Genomic DNA, 23,795 nt, shown 5'->3' on the forward strand with positions numbered 1-23,795 from the left:
GGTGGAAGCAGATCCACAAGTAACTTTCCAAAGTGATTTGGACTGATCGCTCTGCACTAGTTCGGGGTTCGCACATGTGCAGAGCGCATTCAGTGACCATGGCAACAGACTCTCTGTCTGTTGGTTCAGGGGCTGGAGTAGAACTTTCCACTATTAAACTGATCATTCATTGTACATTATGCCACATCTACAATCTTGTCTCTCACATTTCCAGTGAAGAGGAGCATCTGTGGATGGAATGAGGGATCACTTCAAGAAGCTCTTCACTGTCTGATGATATTTTCTCTCTCGAAAGCCAGTTTATATATCTCATTTCTTGGGGTCTCATGTCAATAACTTATTCAATTGTCCATTAGGAAGGGACAGATATTCAAGGTAACCCCTCCTATTTCCATCGGAAGTCCATGAAGTCATTTTGTGCCCCATCACTTGCTGGGACATCCTGTTTACTCTTTACTCAGACAGTTGGTTTACATATGGGTCATGAGATCCCCGCCCCACACTATCAAGCTCGTCTTGTTTCAGGGTTTGTGCCAGAGACATGTCCTTGGCAGAGAAACCGGCCTCATTGTCCTGTGTTTCTCAACCCAGGAAGCTTTCTTCATGAGAAAGAGCTATTCAATTTCTGAAGATTTTATAAGGTTATTAGACAGTGATTTCTCACATATCTCCCCAGCTTGAGAAGGGAATACCCTTACTGATTTCTCACAACTGGTTTCTGACTAACCTCACTATTTCTAAGCTATGAGTTTGTTTTCCTAATTTCTTGATGACAAACTGTAGATAACATACTAAAGCTACTAGAATGATCAGAATCAGCAACACAAACCATTGAGCTGCCACCAAGAATAAATATCAAAACTTTTCCACTAAAATGTGATAACTATCGTCTTAAGATTCATCCTCCCCACCTGCCGATCATCTCACACCATCTAAATTATTGGCATGTGGTAAATACATCTGGTTCAAACAAAGGTTCATGCATGGACTTTAAAAATTCTCCAGCTCTCTGTTCTCCTGCATCCACCTTGTGGTTTTTTTCTTACTCATTCTGGACCTTTTTCAACTTAATTTGTCCTTTCTGACCCTCTTTACACACACTATCAAGAATATACTCGTAATACCAGTCACACTCTTCTCCAATCCCCAGGATCTCTCTCACCCCCGGCCCCACTGTTTACTCTGTCAGACTATCAGTTGCTCCCTGTGATGTTTCAACGCCATTGTATACTCCTGGCTTCACTTAGGAACTTCTCCATTCACATTTAAGTAAGTGTGTTGCTTCTCAAGCCTATGGTCTCGATCACTCTGATCCCATTCCTAACACCACTTTGTAAGATTTAGGTTCGGGAGTCACAGATTACCTGAAAAGGGGGTTGAGCACAGAATTGATTTTAAAGTAGTTTATTGAGAAGTGACAGTTTAAATATGATGCAGAACCTAAATAAACACGAGAAACACACGACACATAACAGGTTAGAATGGATTACTGGTCCCAGAGGACACAGAGTGAGTGCTGGTCTCCATCGCTGGTGGTGGCAGTCTCTTCTGAACGGTTAACTGGTGTGGGGAGTTTGGGTGTTGGGCTGAAGCCAGTATGGATCACCTCAAAATCTCTTTGCTCTCGAAAGCCAGTTTTAACTTTTTTATAGGGTTATTAGACAGTGATTACTTGCAGCCCGTTACTTGAACTGAACTTGTCTCCATTCCTGTGCCGAGGGGATTTCTGTACCAGGCGGGAGGGGTAACATTTGGGAACTCTCGATTCTCCATCAATTCCCATTCCCCTTCTTTCTGATGGATAATGGAGGGATAGTGAGTAATGTGCATGTCAGTAAGAATTGTCAGTAAGGATTAATCAGCACTTTCTAATTGGAGATGTTAATCAGTGGAACCTCTCAGACACTGAATCGTAGAGTTTATACCAAATTTAAGATTGAAGTACAAGTTCAGAATCTTGTTGTAAACTAATTTCTGATGAGAGTTCCTGAATTATGAGGAAAGATCAGAGATAGCGGTTCTTAAAGGGACATTGCAGCCCTGAGAATACGATCAGCTATAGATCCAGTTACAGGGATTGCAAACATCAGCAGACACAAGCCTAATGTTGTCAGACTTTTCCTCCTGGATGTGATTAACAGCAGTATCCAATCCCTGCAGTCACTTATGAACTCGCTGGTGTTTCAGCAGGTGGGATAACTGAGTGAATCCCTTCCCACAGTCGGAGCAGGTGAACGGTCTCTCTCCATTGTGAATTCGTTGGTGTACACTGAGATTGAATGAAGACCTGAATCTCTTTCCACAGGAAGTACAGCTGAACGGCCTCTCCCCAGTGTGAATTCGCTGGTGCTTCAGCAGGTCAGAGGACCCGGTGAATCCTTTCCCACACTCGGAGCAGGTGAACGGTCTCTCCCCAGTGTGAATTCGCTGGTGTTTCAGCAGACTGGATGACTGAGTGAATCCTTTCCCACACTCAGAGCAGGTGAACGGCCTCTCTCCAGTGTGAATTCGCTGGTGTACTTTGAGGTCGGATGAAGACCTGAATCTCTTTCCACAGGAAGTACAGCTGAACGGCCTCTCCTCAGTGTGAATTCGCTGGTGTTTTAGCAGCTCAGAGGACCCAGTGAATCCTTTGAAACACACAGAGCAGGTGAACTGTCTCTCTGCAGAGTGAACTCGCTGGTGTGTCAGCAGTGTGGATAACTGAGTGAATTTCTTCCCACACTCAGAGCAGGTGAACGGTCTCTCCCCAGTGTGAACTCGTTTGTGCGTCAGCAGGTTGGATAACTGAGTGAATCCCTTCCCACACTCGGAGCAGGTGAACGGTCTCTCCCCAGTGTGAACTCGCTGGTGTGTCAGCAGGCTAGATAACTGAGTGAATCCCTTCCAACACTCGGAGCAGGTGAATGGCCTCTCCCCAGTGTGAACTCGTTGGTGTACACTGAGGTTGAATGAAGACCTGAATCTCTTTCCACAGGAAGTACAGCTGAACGGCCTCACCTCAGTGTGAACTTGCTGGTGCTTCAGCAGGTCAGGGGACCCAGTGAATCCTTTCCCACATACAGAGCAGGTGAATGGCCTCTCTCCACTGTGAACTCGCTGATGTGTGAGTAGGTGGGAGAATCGAGTGTATCCCTTCCCACAATTGGAGCAGGTGAATGGTCTCTCTGCAGTGTGTAGCTGTTGGTGTGTTAGCAGGTTCGACAACTGAGTGAATCCCTTCCCACACATGGAGCAGGTGAACGGTCTCTCCCCAGTGTGACTGCGTTGATGGGTTTCCAGATGAGATGGATAATTGAATCCTTTCCCACAGTCCTCACATTTCCATGGTTTCTCCATGGTGCAGGTGTCCCTGTGTCTCTCCAGGATGGATGATCAGTTGAAGCCTCGTCCACACAGAGAACACGTGTACAGTTTCTCCCCACTGTGAATGGTGCAATGTTATTTCAGGTTGTGTAACTGGTTAATGCTCTTTCCACAGTCAGTGCACTGGAACGGAACACTCTCGTTCAGGTGTCCGTGTGTGTCTTGGTGCTTTCCCAGTCACATTGATTTTGAAATCTTTTCCCACAGACAGAACAGACAAACATTTCTCCTTCCACATTCAAAGGCCGATGATATTCAGGTCCTGATGAATCGAGTGACTGTGTCAGATCTTGATCTGATGTTTGGTTTGAGTTCCCCGTCTACAAGGCCTCCCCTTCTAATTCTCTGTAAGAACGGGATAGAAATTCAGAACAGACAACTCTAGTTTCTGCGGAACAGTTCTGCATCGCTAGTTCCCCCAAAGCTGCAAATCCCCTTCCCACACACTCTCCCTCCTCCCTGTGCTGAATTCCAAACAGAGTTTTGGACAATTATTTCTGTATCTTTTTAACAGATTTCTACAACTGGAGATAACAATATGTTTGATCATTCACTTCAGTCATTACTCGTGACAAAACATTAATCTGAAACCCCCTGACTGACCATACAGAATAGCAGATGTTAACCTTGTGTCCAAAACTTATTGTGTGGAGACTTAATGAGTGATAGTGAAGGTGGTTTCTCCAAACCTCCCAGGGTTTCCTTCCATCCTTCTCTGAGATCAGTCTTAAGGCCCATTCCGGTTCCTGCTTCTCTTCCTGATGACTAATTAACTCCAATTAAACACTGAGAAGACTGAAGACATTGTTTTCAGTCCCTGCTCCAATCTCCATTCCCTAGACACCAACTCCATCCCTCTCCCTGGGAACAGTCTAAGATTAAGCCAGTCTGTTCACAACCTCAGTGTTAAAATTGATCTTGAGATGAGTTTCTGACCTCATATCTGTGCCATCACTCTGATCGCCTGTTCCCACCTCTGTAACATCACCCAACCGCACCCTATCTCAGTGCATCTGCTGCTGAAACCCTCATCGCTGTCGTTGTTACCTCCAGACTCGACTATTCCAATACACTGCTGGCTGGTTGCCCACGTTAACCTCCATAAACAAAGGTCTTATGTCCATGTCTTCACTCGCGGCGAGGCCCATTCCTCAAACACCCCTCTGCTTCCTGACCTGCCTTGGCTCCCAATCAAGCAGCAAATTGATTTTAAAATTCTCATCCTTGTTTTGAAATCTCTCCATGCCTCACCCCTCCCTATCTCTGTAATCTCCTCCAGCCCCACAACCCTCGAGATATCTGCTCTGCTCTAAATCTGGCCTCGTACGTTCCCTATTTTAATCGCTCCACCATTAGTGACCGTGCCTTCAGTTCCCTTATCCCCAAGCTTTGAGATTCTCTCCCTACACCTCTCCCTCTGTCTACAACACTTTCCCCCTTTAAGACACTTGAATATTGTTAAAAAAAGAGCCATTCTGTCAAAATTTTTATCTTCTACTCATCAGGACAGACATAAGAACATCAAATTTCAAAAGGCTCGTGATGTGCCTCACTTACACTTGCTGGAAGGTACATATATTCATACACAGGGACCTGTCCTCTTCAGGCAGAAGGAACAAGTCCAGACATGACACCTTTTCTTGAATTAAACAAAAGCACAGGGGAAGATAGCTCCCTGGTACATTCTCCATGGCAATGACCAATCAGAACTGACTGGCCAACCAATCAGCACCTTTTCTCATGCAGTATAAACTGTTGTTCCCCATGAAATTTGGTTTATTTTAGGCCCCGCACTCTCACTATTTGCTTTTTGAATGACACCCACCGCTCTGATGTAGATTTCCCTACAAGTGGCTGCTTCCAGTCCACTTTGTCCAGATCTTGTCTTATTTTATTAAAATCAGCCTTCACCCAATTCAGAACCTTTATTTCCAGAACGTCTTTGGCCTTTTCCATGGCTACCTTAAATCTTACTGAGTTATGGTCACTATCGCTGAAATGCTCCTCAACAGAAACTCCTACCACCTACCCGGCTTCGCACCGCTTCCTCTCTTGTAGGACTTCCTACGTGCTGGCTTAAAAATCGCTCCTGGGTACATTTTAAGAATTCAGCCCCCTCTAAGCCTTTCACACTTTGTCTATCCCAGTTAATATTGGAGAAGTTGAAATCCCCTCCAAGCCTGCGCCGATCATATTGCCCATCAACTAAAACATTTTGCACTTCCGAGGTCCGTATCCCTCTATTTCCATCCTATTCATGTATTTGTCAAGCTGCCTCTTAAACCCCACTATCGTACCTGCTTCCACCACCTCCTCTGGCGAGTTCCAGACACTCACTACCCTCTGCGTAAAAAACTTGCCCCTCACATCATCTTTATAGTTTTCTCCTCTCACATTAAATCTATGCCCCCTAGTAATTGACTCTTCCACCCTGGGAAAAAGCTTCTGACTGGAAACTCTGTCCATGCCACTCATAATTTTGTAAACTTCTATCAAGTCGCCCCTCAATCTCCGTCACTCTAGTGAGAACAATCCAAGTTTCTCCAACCTCTCCTCATAGCTAATAACCTCCAGACCAGGCAGTATACTGGTAAACCTCCTCTGCGCCCTCTCCAACGCCTCCATATCCTTCTGGTAATGTGGTGACCAGAATTGCATGCAATATTCCAAGTGTGGCCTAACCAAGGTTCTATACAGCTGCAGCATGACTTCCCAGCCTTTATACTCAATACCCCTGCCAATGAAGGCAAGCATGCCATATGCTTATCCACCTGCGTTGCCACTTTCAGTGACTGTGGACCTGTACACCCAGATCCCTCTGCCCGTCAATGCACTTAAGGGTTCTGCCATTTATTGTGTAATTCCTGCCTGTATTAGACCTTCCAAAATGCATTACCTCGCATTTGTCCGGTTTAAACTCCATCTGCCATGTCTCCGCCCAAGTCTCCAACCGATCTATATCCCGTTGTATCCTTTGACAATCCTCTTCACTATCTGCAACTCCTCCAACCTTGGTGTCGTCTGCAAACTTACTAATTAGCCCAGTTACATTTTCCTCCAAATCATTTATGTATACCACAAACAGCAAAGATTGGACAGTCACCTGATTCATCGGGACCTGAATAGCAGGTTCCACCTGCTCCACCATTCTTATACGGTATGAAGTCCATGATATTTCTACTTCTCTTTAGCCCTGAAGAAGAGTCATACGGACTCGAAACGTTGACCCTGTCCTCCTTTGTCCACAGTTGCTGTCAGACCTGCTGAGGTTTCCCAACATTCTGTTTCTTGCCCCTATAAAGATGGCGGCGGCGCATGCGCCTCGCTGCACTTTGCCCCCAATAAAGATGGCGGTCGTTACCCCGGGTCTGTAACTGGGAGAAAGCAGCGGCCTCGCTCGGTGCAAACGGGGAGGCGGTTCCCCTGGGTGCCGGGGAGTTCTTTTTCCGGGTTTGCGGATTACACAACATGTTTACGAAGCCACCCCGCCCACCCACCGGACCCATCACTGCCTCCGCCCCGCCATTCACTTCCTTACCCATTCCGGATCCGAAAAAGAAGCATCTCTCCATCGCCATTACTTAAACTGCGCATGCTTCACTCCCAGCCAGGCCCCGCCCCCCATCCTCTCCGATTGGTTGGAGGACCAGCAACTCCCTCTCGGTCCTCCAATCCCATCCCCTCTTGCTATTGGTCCGGAGCTGCCGTCAATCAGCCGGGCATTGTGACGATTTCAAATGGTGAGAGTGGCCACAGACTCAGCCTGACTTGCTGATTCTTGACAGCATTTTCTGTTTGGGAATTAGAGCTAGAGATGGATGGTCAGTTCCCCTCTGTCCGGGGGGGATTCACACTCATTTCCCTAGTGCACTGATTATCACTTTTACTTTACATGAGAAAATCCCCGGTTCAATCCCGGCTGGAAGATTTGTGTTTACAATTGTTACTGAGGAGGAATTAACAGTGAGTTTAGTTTCATGTCGAACAGGGGGACAGTTATTGTCTCATTCTGTAAAAGCTCCTTCTTCACCTGTAAACAGGAAATGATAAGTCAGAGAAAACTGATCCACTGTGAACCCAAAACAAGACACTGCGAATACTGGGAATCCGACCTCAAAACAGAAAATCAAAAATACCTGCAAAAACTCAGCAGGTCTGACAGCATCTGTGGAGAGGGACACAGTTGACGTTTCGAGGCTGGATGACGCTTCATCAGAACTAAGACATACCGAAATAAGTTTTTAGAAGGGGGTGGGACAGGAGAGCTGGATAGAGGGCCAGTGATTGGTGGAGTCCAAGAAGAGATGTCATAGACAAAAGGACAAAGGAGTGTTGATGATGGTGGTATTATCTAAAAGATGTGCCAATGGGGACAATAAGGGTAGCAAACAGGACAAGTGAGTGGCAGATGGCCCTAGTGCGGGTGGGGTAGGGGAAAATCAAAATGGGCTAAAAGGTGGAGATGAAACAATAGACCGAAATAAATTTAAAAATAGGAGGGAAAAGAAAAAATATAGTGTGTAAAAAAAACAAACTATAAATTATTGGAAAAAGGGGGATCGGAAAGGGGGTGGGGATGGAGATGGGTTCCCCCTTTTTCCAATAACTTAGTTTTTTTTTACACACTATATTTTTTCTTTTCCCTCCTATTTTTAAATTTATTTCGATCTATTGTTTAATCTCCACCTTTTAACCCATTTCAATCCCCCCCCCCCCCACCATCAATGCAGGAGGCCAAGGACAGAGAGGTCAGAGTGGGATTTGGCGGAGAATTAAACTGGTAATGTCTGGGAGCTCAGGATTACACTCAGACTGAAAGCTGATGTTCCACAAAGGAGTTGTGCAATTGGCGGGTGCTGCATCTGCAGTGCTTGAATGGGAATGATTCACAGTGATGCTCATAAGAACACAAGAAATAGGAGCGGGGTAAACCGTACTGCCACTTCAGCCTGCTCCACCATTAAATGATCTTCCATCTCCACTCTATTTTCTCGCCCTATCCCAATATCCAATGAGTGTCCTCGAGTGTCCACATATTGATAGCTTTCCATCTTGAATATACTCGAGATGGAGAACAATAGATTCAATTCAAGTTTTAATATGGAAAATGTACAAACAAGGTACACAGGAATTGCAAATTCACCCCCTCACTTCTTGGAAATCATATTAACTGAGCTTCACACTGGCCTGGTGCTGAAATCTAGCCATTCCCTGACAGCTATTCTTAATGGTATAAGTGGTGGATTTAGAATGAAAACCGCCCTCCGCTCATTGGATCTGTCATTTCACCTCATCTTATTTTAAGCTAATTGGAGAAATGCTGAAATAGAGGCTGGTGAATAACAGCTCGAAACCACAGTCCCCTCTCACACTGAGATACTGATCCTTCCAACATACAGGAATTTGGGGCAATAGTGATGCTGATGCTCAGCTTAGCTCTGTCTCCATATTATGAAAAGGACCGAGAAGCACTGGAGTACGTGCAAAAAAGATTTGCTAGAATGGTGACAGAATGGAAAGTTATATCAATCAACTAAGATTGAACAGTTTGAAAAGGTTTTGACAGGGTCGACAAGTGGAAGATATTTTCACTTGTGAATGGATGAAAGTAAATATAAATTAGTCACGAATGCATCTAATACTCAGCACATCTGGGAACATCTGTAGATTGGGAAACAGAGTTAAGTTTCAGGTCTGTGCACTGATGCAGTGCAGATCTGATGGAAAGTCATAGCCCTGTAATTTAAACTATGTTTTGCTCTGTACAGACGCTATGTTTGTCCCTCCACAGACTCTACCAGACCTGCTGAAAATTCCAGCTTTTCCTTTTTTATTTAAGATTTATAGGACCCACTTTTCGATAACTGTAGATGGCTGAGAATGTAGAACTCGGTATAAGGATTTGAGATCCCAGTTTGAGCTGGAAACTTATGAGTAAAATCACACTGTGAAAGAATTGTCCACCAGCTGAATCCTTACATTCTTACTGACAACAGAGTTTAAATATTCTGTTTATGGAAAGAAAAATCACTTGTTCACAATGCCTACTGAGGCTGCAGTGAATTCACATCTAACTGTAGGGAGTTGTTCTGACTCATAGACATTTACAGCACAGAAGGAGGCTATTCAGCCCATTGTGTCTGTGCCGGACAACACAGATCTGACTATACTAAATTTCCAGCACTTAGCCCATCGCCCTGGAGGCTATGGCAACACAAATGAATATCAAAATACTTCCTAAATGGTACAAGAGTTTCTGACTCAACAAACTTTCAGGCAGCGAGTTCCAGACCCCCACCACCCTCAGGGAGAAAAAGTTTCTCACGTCCCTCTTAGCCTTCTACCTCTTACCTTAAATCTATGCCCCCTGGTTATTGGCCCATGTACCAATAGAAATTGTGCCTTCCTATCTACCCCATCCATGCCCCTCATAATCTTATACATCTCTTTCAGGTCTCTTCTCAACCTTCGCTGAACCAAGGAAAACAACCCCAGCCTTTCCAATCTTTCCTCATAGATCAGGCATTCCAGCCCAGGCAGCATCCTGATGAATCTCTGCATCCTCTCCAATGCAATCATATCCTTCTTATAATGTGCTGACCAGAACTGCACACAGGACTCCAGTTGTGGCCTAACCAGTGTTTTATACAGTTCTAGCATAATCTCCCTGCTCTTGTACTCTATGCCACAGCTAATAAAGGCAAATATACCATTTTCCTTCTTAATCACCTTATCTACCTGTCCTAATACCTACAGGGATCTGTGGATATACACATCAAGGTCCCTCTGATCATCAGTACTTTGCAGGGTCCTACCATTCATAGTGTAATCCCTTGCCTTGTTAGCCCTCCCCAAGTGCATTACCTCACACTTTTTCAGGTTGAATTCCATTTGCCACTGTTCTGCCTACATGACCAGTCCATTGATATCCTCCTGCAGTTTATGGCTATCCTCCTCACCATTTACCAATCTACCAATTTTTGTGTCATCCGTGAATTTCCTGATCATACCCCCTACATTTAAGTCCAAATCATTTATGTACACCACAAACAAGAGCCCCAGCACTGAGTCCTGCGGAACGCCATTGGAAACAGACTTCCAGTCACAGAAACATCCCTCTACATCACCCTCTCCTTCCTGCTCTCAGCCAATTTTGGATCCAACATGCCATTTTGTCTTGGATCCCATGGGCCCTTACTTCCTTGACCAGTCTGCCATGAGGGACCTTATCAAAAGCCTTGCTAATGTCCATGTAGATCACATCAAATGCATTACCCTCATCAACACTCCTGGTTACATCCTCAAAAAATTCGATCAAATTTGTCAATCACGACGTTCCCTTAGCAAATCCATGCTGACTATCCCTGGTTAATCCACGTTTCTCCAAGTGTAGATATATTCTCTCTCAGAATTCTTTCTATAACTTCCCCACCACTGAGATGAGATTGATTGGCCTGTAATTTCCTAGCCTATCCCTTCCTCCCTTTTTAAATAATGGGAAAGCGTTAGTAGTCCTCCAGCACCTCATCTGTGGCCAGAGAGGATTTGAAAATTACTGCCAGGGCCCCTGATACCTCTTCCTTTGCCTCCCTCAACAGCCTGGGATACATCCCATCCAGGTCTGTGGTTTTGTCCACTTTCAAGGCTGCTAAACCGTTGGTACCTCCTCTCTCTCTATGTTAATTTCCACTAATATTTCACAGTCCTACACCCTGGGTCTTCCTTTTCCATTGTGAAGACAGACACAAAGTATTCATTGAGGACTGTACCCACATCTTCCGGGTCCACAGGCACATTACCTCTCTGGTCCCGAATTGGCCCTACGTTTTCCCTCGTTATTCTCTTGCTCTTTATTTTCCTTTATTCTACCCATCAATGCTTTCTCATGCACTCTTTTAGCTTTCCTATTGTCCATTTTAAGTTCCCCCTGCTTTCTCTAATTCAGTAACTGGCTCTAGCTGTTGCTGGTTCTTGGTCACAGTGGCCACCTGGCCTCAGTACCTCAGATGAGAATACAATGGAGTCGTTTCACACTGTCTCTTAATCTGGTTTTAAACAATTCCTCTATTCACTGGACCAGACTCTGTAAGGTAATGTGACTTTGCCCACGGACCTTTCTCAGGGATCTAGAGTGTTTCATTGTTGGAACAGTTTGCCTGAAGCTGCACTTTCTCACACAAACAGAGACAATAATTGAGCTTAATGAGCTTTAAAGGAAAACCCTGTCTGTCTAACATATTGACTCATTTAATATAACTCAATCAAGGCTCATTACTTGTATGACCATCTATTTCATTACTGGTTACGACCTTAATACAGTCATTTGATGAATACACATGGTTAATACAGAATGGTTTCTTTACACATGCGTTAGTATCAGAATGGCTTTCTTGACCTTGTTCATTGTTATAGTGGATACAATATAAAAAAAATATCAAGTTAAACTAAAATCTAAGCATCCTGGCAAACTTACAATATAAGTTCATAACATTAATGCAACAGACCAATCATGGACTTGAAACTCTCCCTTCAACCGTACTTACATAATACTCACTAAGTATTATTTCTCTTTGCCTCCAGTTGTCCCCACCCAAATCCCTTTCACTTAAATTTTACTCCCTCCAACGATTGCCAGTGTCTTTAGTTCTATCTTGATTGTTGTAAAGTCAGTTTCTCTATGCAGTATGTGTTAACGCGTTGATGATTAAAAAATGTTCTCTCACTCTGCTGGCTACATTAACAACTTCATGTTGTTCTGTTTGTCCAGTAACTGAGCATGTCTGGGATCAATACATCAGCGGATTTCATCACACACTTCTGCATGTTAATTATTTAATGTTTAACAAATCATACCTGCACACTCACACTGGCATTCTAGTATCATGCCACAAGGACTCCATCCTATAGAAACCATTCTTAGATGATCTTATCAGATGATCATAGCAGGTAATCTTCGCAAAAAATGTCTGTCTAAAGATCTTTGCTTATTTTCCCTGTATGGCTTTGATGAATTGGGTAATGGCCAGACTTTCAAATGCAGTTCTCTTTAAAAGTTCATAGGCATGGATATGAACATCTTTTTTTGTACATTTGTTTATAGGATGCGGGCATCACGTCCGAGCCAGAATTTATTGCCCAACCCTAATGGCCCTTGAGAACTGAATGGCTTGCTAGGCCATTTCAGAGGGCATTTAAGAGTCAACCACATTATTGTGGGTTTGAAGTCACAGGCCAGGTAAGGATGGCAGATTTCCTTCCCTAAAGGACATTAGTGAACACAATGGGTTTTTACAACAATCATCATTAGACTTTTAATTCCAGGTGTTTCATTGAATTCAAATGTCATGGTGGGATTCAAACCCAGGTCCCAAGAGAATTAGCCTGGGTATCTGAGCACTAGGCCAGTGATAATACCACTATGCCACTGCCTCCCCTAAGATAAGGTCACTAGGAGAAGCTATCAATTTATTAGTCTCATGCACACTTTCCTTTCACTCAAGTGTACATTGATACCAGGTTAATATATTCCACTGATCTACACTAAAGGTAAGTTATTCCAGTTCCCATTCGGTGGTGTGGTTCTTTAACTCTACCTCCTCCTCTCAATCCCTTCCTGTCATATGTTACATCCCATTAGTTGCCATCCTTTCTCATTCATGAGTCTTGGAGAAACTTTACTGTTGACTACTCATAATGTCTTTAAAACAAAAATCAAACATTCCCATTTGATTCCAGACATTGACGTGACCTGTTTGTTCTTTATTTTAAATAGCCTTTTATTGCTTAAAATTAACCTGCAAAATTGTGCCTGACTTTTTTTTATCTTTTTAAATTTCCCTAAATTCAAATAACAATGTTGTTTTGCTGACAGGTTTTCTTAATGTTCAATTTATTTCCCTCAAAAGAATCCTTCTTTTCATCAGTCTTATTTTGAAAATGTGATTATCCCCTTAAACTTCAGATAAATTTCCCTTCGAATGTTTGAAATAGCAACTCAAATCAATTGATTTTATCAATTTCAATTTCAGGAACAATTATGTCCAGACTTGCTGGTTATAAATGGTATTTCAACATCAGAGACAGAGGTGCCTGGCATCAACTTAGAGGTAGTTTCCATATCCTCCGTTCTCAAGCAGTTTGTCTTGGAAGATAAATAATGGCCTGAATGGTCAAGGCCAAGTATTTGAAAGGCAAAGCCTTTCATCTAAATTGTCACCATGTTGTGATGTTTGATATCTGTAGATAAGTCCTTGAATTCATTAAAAACCTTCTGGATCTCTTTCTGTGGTATCAGTATTCATGTGGCCATATTAATCATCGTCACCTGTTTAACACAAAGAATCCACTTGGCTTTGTCCAAGGGCCCAGTGGGTGAATATGGCCATGAGAATAACCAAAGGTGGGGGAGCTGAAATAATCTACAGTAATGATGAGGTGTTATGATTCAAGTAGTCACTTGGTTTACAGAACTTGAGTATTGTTGAAAAAAAGAGACAAGCCGTTAAAGTTTTTCATCTTTCACTCATCAGGACAGACACAAGAATACCAAATTTCAAAGGGAACAACAATTTACCCTGCATCAAAAACAGGTTGCTGATTGGTTGGGAAGTGATGATCTATTATGGTTCAGTGGTTGCATTCTCATTTGAGTCTGTAGATCATGGATTCAAATTCACCTCCAGAAACTTGACCATAAAATCTTGGCTGATATCCCAATGCAGTACTGAGGGAACACTGTCCTGTCAGATATCCCATCTTTCAGAGCAGACCTTCAGCTCTGGCCCCATCTGCTCTTGCAGGCGGATGTAAAAGTTCCTGTGACATTTATTTTGAAGAACAGGGAATTTCTCTGAGGTGCATACTCAAGATAATCGCCCTCAATGATCATCACCGAGCAGATCATCTGGTCATAATCATATTTCCGTTTTTAACTCTGTTTTTCTCTCTACAGATGCTGCCTGACCAGCTGAGTATATTCAGCATCTTACTCTGTTTGTGGGGTCTGTTGTGCACAATTTCGCTGTCGTATTTCAAACGTTAAAACGGACGAGGCTGTAAAGCCCTTTAGGAGATTCTAAAATAGTGGATTTCACCACAGAAATACAAGTCTCATATTATCAAGGAATAAAAGGCCCAAAAATGGAACAGTGAGCATCAGGACATCAATCAGTCCCCTCTTATCATTAAGAAATGAAGGACATAAACTCTGTGTATTTAATGAGGCTAATATCAAGACTATTTGTCTCTTTAACTGGGCTGGAGTTTAACGTCAATAGAAATAAACCCCAACTGTCAGAATGAACACGGTTGAGTCCTGGGTGTAATGGCAGCAAAATCCAACTCCTGTAATCACATGTGAACTCTCTGGTGTGACAAGCGACTAGATGGATGATTGAATCCTTTGCCACACACGGGGCAGGTGAATGGCTTCTCTCCAGAATGAATTCGCTGGTGTTTCATCAAATCGCTTCTTCTTTTAAACCTCTTCTCACAATCTGAACATTTAAATGGCCTTTGATCAGTGTGAAGAAGCTTGTGTGTCCACAAATGGGATGACGATATGAATCTCTTTCCACACACGGAGCAGGCAAACGGTTTCTCTCCTGTGTGAATACGCTGGTGCTCAGTGAGTAGAGATGGCCGAGTAAATCCCTTCCCACACTCAGTACAAATGAACGGCCTCTCTCCAGTGTGACCACGCTGGTGACTAAGAAGGATGCATGATTTAATAAAGCCCTTCCCACACACGGAGCAGATGAACGGTTTCTCTCCAGTGTGAACACGCTTGTGATAAGTGAGGTCAGATGAACAAGTGAATCTCTTCCCACACTCAGCGCAGGTGAATGGCCTCTCCCCAGTGTGAACTCGCAGATGTTCAGTGAGGGTGCCTGACTGCTTGAACTTCTTCCCACACTGAGAGCAGACGAACGGTCTCTCTCCGGTGTGAATTCGTTTGTGTGATGTTAGGCTGGATGTTGAAGTGAATCCCTTCCCACACTGAGAGCAGACAAATGGTCTCTCTCCAGTGTGAACTCGCTGGTGTGATGTTAGGCTGGATGGTAAAGTGAATCCCTTCCCACACTGAGAGCAGATGAATGGTCTCTCCCCAGTGTGAACTCGCTTGTGTGATGTTAGGCGGGATGGTGAACTGAATTCCTTCCCACACACAGAGCATGTAAACACTCTCTTCCCATGGTGAAAGTTCTTGTGTGATATTAGGCTGGATGCCCAAATGAATTCCTTCCCACATGTGGAGCAGGTGAATGATTTCTCCCTAGTGTGAACACGTTGATGTTGAATTAGGCCCTTAGAGCTCTTAAAGCATTTCCCACAGTCAGAGCATTTTAAAGGTCTCTCATCAGTGTGAACTAGGTGGTGTGATACTAGTGTAGATGATCCAGCAAATCCTTTTCCACACACAGAGCAGGTGAATGGTCTCTCCCCAGTGTGCCTGTGTCGATGCCTTTCCAGCAAGTTTGGATAATTGAATCTCTTCCCACAGTCCTCACATTTCCACGGTTTCTCCATGGTGCAGGTGTCCCTGTGTCTCTCCAGGTTTGATGATCAGCTGAAGCCTCATCCACACAGAGAACACGTGTACAGTCTCTCCTCACTCTGAATGGTGTGATGTATTTTTCAGACTGTGTAACCTGTTAAAGCTCTTCCCAGTCAGTTCACTGGAACACTCTCATTCGGGGGTGCAGGTGTGTGTCTCAATGCTTTTCCAGTCACACTGATGTTTCAAATCTTATCTCCTTCCACATTCAAAGATCAATGATATTCGAGTCCTGATGAATCGAGCGACCTGTCAGATCTTGTTGGGATGTTTGGTTTGAGTTTCCCATCTGTAAATCATTTCCTTCTTGTACCCTGTAAAAGGAGTTTACAAAAACCATCACAGTATGTATAGGAGAGAAATTCAAAACAGACAATTCGAGTTGCTGTGGGACATTTCTTCCCCTCTCGTTTCCTCATACATCTGGTCCAATCAAACTAAAGGAAGCCAAAATCAACAACAAAATCCAAACAAAAGCAAAGGGATAAAAGCAAAATACTAAAGATGCTGGAAATCTAAAACAAAAACAAAAATCGCTGGAAAAACTCAGCAGAGTTTTTCCAGCAATTTTTGTTTTAGATTTCCAGCATCTTCAGTATTTTGCTTTTTGTTTGGACTCAGCAGAGTTTTTCCAAAAAAGCAAAGGGAACCTTGCTAACTAACCAGAATGTTGTTTCCTGTGTCTATCAGGCACTCTGTACCCTGAGATGCCTACTGGTTGTGGGAGGTATCAAGTATACCAGTGGACACCGCATGTTCCCTCTCCAGGACCAGCTGGGCACCGACAAGATCACAGAAGAGGTTGGCAGCCACTGTGAAAACCCCCATATGTGTCACCCAACCTGGATCTGCAAATTTCTGTTTTAACCAGGCCCGTGAACAGTTACAGGAGAAGATTCCCTCCCTGACTTACTCCACACTGCGAAGCCAAAGATTAGGAGTGAAGTGTCACCAGCGGTTGAGGATCAGCCCCATAGGGGCTGGGAGTGGGCGAAGCTGCTTAAAAACCGGTTCCTCGCTTATGCATCTCACGCGCACTAGGACCCGGTTGGGAATGGTTACGCTTAAACCCCGCCCACTCTGGGTCTGGGTTGCGTCACCAAGATGTCCGCTCATTCGCCCTGCTCCCCGCTGAAACAAGATGGCGGCCGTTAACCTGGCCTGGTCCCGGAAAAAAGACCCGGATCTGCAAACGCGGGACCTGCAAGTTTTTATTCGGGGTTTCAGGTCTTCACCAGGTGCTTAGAAACTCTCCCCGCAGAGCCACCGGCTCCATCGCTCCCTCCGCGTTTCCACATCCTCACCGGCTGCAGATGTGAATGAAGAGCGTCTCTACCCGTCAACATCACCTACACTGCGCATGTTCCAATCATTCCGGCACTGCGCCTGCGCAGCTCTCCAGAGGTGTGGATAGGGGACATTCATAACTACGGGGAATGCTGGGTAAAAGCTCCGCCATTATATGATGTATGTCCAGTTAGTAAATAATCTTTTTTATGCTATGATGTGGAGATTAGGGCTGTGGGCCAATCAATAAAATTATACACAAACCTAAATGTGCAGACCCTCCATGATCCACCAGAAAGAAGGGGAGTGGGGATTATCTATTTAAGTACCATAAATAGAGACTTAATGAGGGGGAAATCACTCTCTGCCTTTAACGAACATCGACAGGCAAAGGAGGGAAACGAATTATCTTTTAGCACCTCGTCCACTTGGCATGGAACTGTCTGAAACTCATTATAGAAGCTCCACGAAACCAAAATAGTGAAAAATATTAAACTCTTGCCAGAATGTTTTTTAAGGATATAAATTGTTTGCCGGGGATAAGGTTTTCCTCGGAAATGCTGGTTAACACCCCCGCCACTGAATGGCTACAATTTCGGAAGGAAGGAAAATCAGAGGGTCCAGAAAAAAATGCAAGAGAAAGGTTCCCCTTCCAAGGAAAACAAATCCAACTTCACAAATCTAACCACCAAATTGAAGTTCCTTATCTCGGGAACCATTCTCGTGAATCTATTTTACACTCTCTCTGATGCCTCACATTCTTTCAAAAGTGAGGTGTTCAGAATCAGACACAATACTGGAGTTAGGACCAAACCAGTGTTTTATTCAGGTTTATTGTAACATCCTTGATTTTGTACTTGATGTATGTCATCTTTTATAAAGCCCAGAATCCTACACGCTTTATTAACTGCTTTTTCAACCTGCCCTGCCATCTTCAATGATTTGTCCTTTAGGGAAGGAAATCTGCCGTCCTTACCTGGGGATGGGTAATAAATGCTGGTCCAGGCAGTGATGCCCACATCCCATGAATGAACAAATAAAAACACAAAATCAGAAATGGTTATTCGTGGCCTGAGGCCTGCAGTCCGTGTTTATGGAGCCTCCCCGCTCAATCCCCGGCTCTGATTCGCCCTCACCCACCCGCTGGCTCCATTCCTCTCGCATCCGACACCGCGACCATCCTCCCAGCACCGGAACTGCGCATGCTCCATCAGAGCCCAGAGTGCACATACGCCAATTACAGCTAGGCACTGTGCATGCTCCACCTACAGCTTGACACTGCGCCTGCGTGATGATCTCTTGCAATGAGGACAGAGCACATTCTGCCTCTCATTGAATACTGGGTAACCAGAGCGCCATTGAGGAGCGATGGCGTTGATGGCGTCAGTGAAGGTAAGTTTGAAGCTAAATCCTGCAATTCTGTAAATTTAAATTAAAACCAGGCAAGCAGGAAGCTGCTGATGCATAAAGGGGTCGGGCTGGTGGTCAGAGAGAGGTGTCTGGAGGAAGTCTGACACACACTGACGCACACAGTACACGATGAGCAGGGGAAAGGGGAGGAATTACTTGGGAGCCAGTGACAATAAGCAGAAGGAGGGAATCACTGGGAATGGAGCTGCGGATAAAGACACATCTGAGAATCATAGAATGGTTACAGCACAGAAGGCCATTCGGCCCATCCTGTCTGTGTTGGCCCCCAAATGAAAAATTTACCTAGTGCCACTCCCTGCCTTTGTCCTGTAGCCCTGCATTTTTTTTTAAATTCATTCACAGGATGTGGGCTTTGCTGGCTGGGCCAGCATTCATTACCCATCTCTAATTGCCCTTGAGAAGGTGGTGGTGAGTTGCCTTATTGAACTGCTGTGGTGCAAGTACACCCACAGTGCTGTTAGGGAGGGAATTCCAGGATTTTAACTGTGCAATAGTGAAGGAACGGAGATATATTTCCTATTCAGTATGGTGAGTGATTTGGGGGGTAACATCCCGGTGGTAGTGTTCCCATCTATCCACTGCCCTTATCTTTCTAGATGGTAGTGGTCGTGCATTTGAAAGGCGCTGTCCACAGAGACTTGGTTAATTCCTGTAGTACATCTTGTAAATGGTACACACTGCTGTTGCTGTGTATCGATGATGGAGGGAGTGAATGTTTGCGGAAGGGGTGCCAATTAAGCACGCTGCTTTGTCCTGGATGGTGTCAAGCTCCTTGAATGTTGTGTGAGCTGCACTCATCCAGGCAAGTGGATAGTATTCCATCTCACTCCTGACTTGTGCCTTGTAGGTGGTGGACAGGCTTTGGGGAAGCAGGAAGCAAGTTATTTGTCGCACAATTCCTAGCCTGACCTGATGTTGTAGCCAAAGTATGCATATGGCTAGTCTAGTTCAGTTTCTGGTCAATGGCAATCCCCAGGATGTTGGTGGTGGGAAATTCAGCGATGATAATGCCATTGAAAATCAAGGGGCCAAGGTTGGATTCTCTCTTGTTGGAGATGGTGCTTGTCTGACCATTGAGTGTCGCAATTGTTATTTGCCACTTGTCAGCTCAAGTGTGGATATTTGTAACAAAAACAGAAAATGCTGGAAAAACTCAGCAGGTCTAACAGCATCTGTGGAGAGAAAAACAGTGCAAACGTTTCAAGTCTGTGTGACTCTTCTTCAGAGCTAAATAGAAGTAAAAATGTGATTACATTTATACTGTTTAAGGGGGGCGGAGCAGGTGAAGCTGGATGGAAGACCAGAGATAGGTGGAGGCAGAAGAGAGATTGCCAAAGATGTCATGAACAAAAGGACAAAGAAGTGTTAATGGTAGTAGTACTGGCTAAAGGAGGTGCTGATGATGGCATTGAGGTCAGAAAGCAGAATGTGATAATAGCAGGACAAGGGTAAGAGCTCTGGAATGCCTAGATATTGTCCGGGTCTTGCTGCATTTAGACATGGACTGCTTCAGGACCTGAGCAGTTGTGAATGATGCTGAACATTGTGCAATCATCAGCGAACATCCCTACTTCTGTCATTATGATGGAAGGATGTTCATTGATGAAGCAGTTGAAGATGGTTGGGCCGAGGACACCACCCTGAGGAACTCCTGCAGTCATATCCTTGAGTTGAGATGACTGACCTCCCACAACCATAACCATATTCCTGTGTGCGAGGTATGACTCCAAACAAATGGAGAGTTTTCTCCCGTTTCCCATTTGCTCCAGTTTTGCTACAGCTTCCTGATGGTACACTCAGTCATAAGTGCCCTTGATGTCAAGGGCAGTCACTCTCACCTCAGGAGGTCCACTCTTTTGTCTATGTTTGAACCAAGGCTGTAATGAGGTCAGGAGCTGAATGACCCTGGCGGAACCCAAACAGGTGTCAGTGAGTGAGCTATTGCTAGGCAAGAGCAGCTCGATAGCACTATTGATGAACCCTTCCATTACTTTTCTGATGATCTAGAGTATACTGATGGGGCAGCAATTGGCCAGGTTGTACTTGCTCTGCTTTTTGTGTACAGGACATACCCGGTCAATTTTCCACATAGACAGGTAGATGCCAGTGTTGTAGATGGCAACACTGATGTGGTAGCAGTGTTGGAGCAGCGTGGCAAGATTAAGCAAGTCTTAACTAAGAATTGTATAAAAGAAGATGTTTATGGGAAGGGGTAACAGCAAAAAGAAAAACAACTTCTTCACACAGTGAATCGGGATGGGGTGCAGGATAATGTACCTGTGCAGGTCAGTGAGTATCCTCAAGGCCCATCAGCCATCTTCATGCAGCGTTTAGAGGGCTCTGGGGGAGGGGAGAATAGAACTATTTGGGACACAGCACAGGGCGGGAGGTCAACCCTCCCCCACTCCCCTGGTTATGCAAACGACTCACCTTGGACTATCCCACACCTGGGCAGGGCGGGGTCAAGGTGCAGGAATATGCAAGCTGGTAGGTTGAGCTGACAGGTCTGGGGCTATATCAGTGGAGGCACAGTCACTGCTCCCCCTTTTCCTCGTGGATGTTTCACTGGGGTTGTGCTGGTGAGTGTTTCTAAATTCTGTCTTACTATCCCTGGAATGGAGGTGGATTGGAGGTTGTTGCGAGTATTAGATTATATTGGTTCTCCTCATTCTTCCTGGATTTCCCATCCCCAGTTCCAGGCTGAATGTTCTGGTGAATGTGGGTTGTTGGTATATTATTCAAGAACAATGGTGGGTAATGGACTGCAGCGGTTTAAGAAGCCTGCTCACCGTTACCTTCTCAAGAGCAATTAGGGAAGGGTAATAAATACTGGGCTACCCAGCGAAGCCCACATCACATCAATAGTGGAGGGGTCAATAACCAGGGGGCATACGTTTAAGGAAAGGGGCAGGAGGCTCAGAGGGGATTTGAGATTTTTTTTTCTCCAGAGGGTGAGGGTTATCTGGAATTCACTGCCTGAAAAGCAGGTAGAGGTGGGAACACACAATATTTAAGAAGTATTTAAATGAACACTTGAAACGACATAGCAAACAAGGCTGTGGGCCAAGTGCTGGAAAATGGGATTAGTGTAGATAGGGGCTTGATGACTGGCACAGACACGATGACCCAAGGGCCACTTCCTGTGCTGTCAAACTCAATGACTATACGGTAGAGGACAGAATCTGATTAGCTTGTATTTCTGAAAAAGGTATTTAAATTGCTGACACTGGACTGTCAGGCCGACTGATCTACTAAGGCTGGAATCACCTGCTGCTTCAGTGTTCTGACCTGCTACTCCTATTAAACTGTACTCATGCACAAACATCAAAGAAAATTTCTGACTGATTATGGAATGGCTGTAAATGGAGAAGAAATTGGAACTGGTCAGGGAGCATCTGTAAATGGAGGTGAATTGGGACGGTTCAAGGATGGTCTGTTAGTGAAGAGTAATATGAGTTCCCTGGGAGGGTCTGTAACTGAATAGCAATGTGACTTGTCAGAGAGGAAGAAATGGTGACAGGTCAGGGTGTGTCTGTACAGGAAGTAAAATTGGTCACAGAGAGCCCTTGGTTAGCTGTGGGCATATTGCAGATCCACAGCTTCCACGGAAGAACAGAGTGATAGAAGAAAGGGACAGATAGAGAGAGAGAGAGGGAGAGAAAGTTTGGAGCCAACTGAAAACTTTGACTCTGTGCCCTGTACCCCTAAGCTGAAGTGTTACGATCTCAGTGGAGACTGTCAGAATTTTGATTCTCTTGCTAATGTGTAAAATCCTTCATTTTCACCCTGTCCCATTTCCCTCTCTCTCTCTCTCCTCATGTAGGGACAGAGACCAGATGGCAGGTTCCCCTGCTGGCAGTATCAATTGACGTGATAATATCATACGTTAGGCTCCAATCATAATCGGATGCTTGAAAGTCATTTTGTATTCAACGTTATCGCTCCTCAATGGCGCTCTGGTTACCCAGCATTCAGTGAGAGGCAGAATGTAAAAACAAAAAACTACGGATGCTGGAAATCCAAAACAAAAACAGAATTACCTGGAAAAACTCAGCAGGTCTGGTAGCATCGGCGGAGAAGAACAAAGTTGACGTTTCGAGTCCTCATGACCCTTCAGCAGAACTAAGTAAAAATAGGAGAGGGGTGAATTATGAGCTGGTTTAAGGTGGGGGGGTGGGGGGAGAAGTGAGGTGGGGGGGTGGTTGTAGGGACAAGCAAGCAGTGATAGGAGCAGATAATCAAAAGATGTCACAAACAAAAGAACAAAAAGGTGTTGAAGGTGGTGATATTATCTAAACGAATGTGCTAATTAAGAATGGATGGCAGGACACGCAAGGTACAAATAGCTCTAGTGAGGATGGGGTGAAAGGGCATAAAAGGTATAGATTTAAAAATAATGGAAATAGGTGGGAAAAGTAAAATCTATATAAATTATTGGAAAAAACAAAAGAGAGGGGGAAGAAACGGAAAAAGGGGTGGGGATGGAGATGGGAGTTCAAGATCTAAAGTTGTTGAACTCTATATTCAGTCCGGAAGGCTGTAAAGTGCCTAGTCTGAAGATGAGGTGCTGTTCCTCCAGTTTGCGTTGAGCTTCACTGGAACAATGCAGCAGGCCAAGGACAGACATGTGGGCAAGAGAGCAGGGTGGAGTATTAAATTGGCAGGCGACAGGGAGGTCTGGGTCATTCTTGCGGATAGACCGAAGGTGTTCTGCAAAGCAGTCGCCCAGTCTGCATTTGGTCTCTCCAATGTAGAGCAGACCGCATTGGGAGCAACAAATGCAGTAGACTAAGTTGGGGGAAATGCAAGTGAAATGCTGCTTCACTTGAAAGGAGTGTTTGGGCCCTTGGACGGTGAGGAGAGAGGAAGTGAAGGGGCAGGTGTTGCATATTTTGCATATGCATGGGGAGGTGCCGTAGGTGGGGGTTGAGGAGTAGTGGGTGATGGAGGAGTGGACCAGGGTGTCACGGAGGGAACGGTCCCGACAGAATGCCGCCGGGGGTGTGAAGGGAAGATGTGTTTGGTGGTGGCATCATGCTGGAGTTGGCGGAAATGGCGGAGGATGATCCTTTGAATGCGGAGGCTGGTGGGGTGATAAGTGAGGACAAGGGGGTCCCTATCATGTTTCTGGGAGGGAGAAGGCGTGAGGGCGGAT

The 23,795-nt window shown here is 44.8% G+C and overlaps 2 protein-coding genes and 1 pseudogene across 7 annotated transcripts; 1 reads left to right on the forward strand and 2 right to left on the reverse strand.

Annotated features, from left to right (window-relative positions):
• LOC121273853 overlaps positions 1-23,795 on the forward strand; it is a 39,156-nt pseudogene that overhangs the window by 7,645 nt on the left and 7,716 nt on the right.
• LOC121273858 (zinc finger protein 229-like) lies at positions 1,389-6,957 on the reverse strand. 2 transcript variants are annotated; one of them, XM_041180997.1, is made up of 2 exons: positions 6,905-6,957; positions 1,389-3,711 (listed from the first exon to the last, which is right to left on the reverse strand). In XM_041180997.1, exon 2 carries the CDS (start codon positions 3,337-3,339, stop codon positions 2,161-2,163), a length of 1,179 nt encoding a protein of 392 aa, XP_041036931.1. In that variant the 5' UTR covers positions 3,340-3,711; positions 6,905-6,957; the 3' UTR covers positions 1,389-2,160. The 2 variants fall into 2 exon arrangements, with proteins under 2 accessions (XP_041036931.1, XP_041036930.1); XM_041180996.1 differs by lacking the exon at positions 6,905-6,957 and adding an exon at positions 6,470-6,895.
• On the reverse strand, positions 12,693-17,288 carry LOC121273859 (gastrula zinc finger protein XlCGF17.1-like). Of its 5 annotated transcripts, none has more exons than XM_041180999.1 (2): positions 17,227-17,288; positions 12,693-16,236 (listed from the first exon to the last, which is right to left on the reverse strand). In XM_041180999.1, the coding sequence occupies exon 2, from the start codon at positions 15,892-15,894 to the stop codon at positions 14,716-14,718; it is 1,179 nt and encodes a 392-aa protein (XP_041036933.1). In that variant the 5' UTR covers positions 15,895-16,236; positions 17,227-17,288; the 3' UTR covers positions 12,693-14,715. The 5 variants fall into 5 exon arrangements, with proteins under 5 accessions (XP_041036933.1, XP_041036932.1, XP_041036935.1 ...); XM_041180998.1 differs by having other exon boundaries at positions 17,158-17,278; XM_041181001.1 differs by lacking the exon at positions 17,227-17,288 and adding an exon at positions 17,124-17,219.

Source organism: Carcharodon carcharias (genome assembly GCF_017639515.1).
Source record: "Carcharodon carcharias isolate sCarCar2 chromosome 27 unlocalized genomic scaffold, sCarCar2.pri SUPER_27_unloc_2, whole genome shotgun sequence".
NCBI classification, from domain to species: domain Eukaryota; kingdom Metazoa; phylum Chordata; class Chondrichthyes; order Lamniformes; family Lamnidae; genus Carcharodon; species Carcharodon carcharias.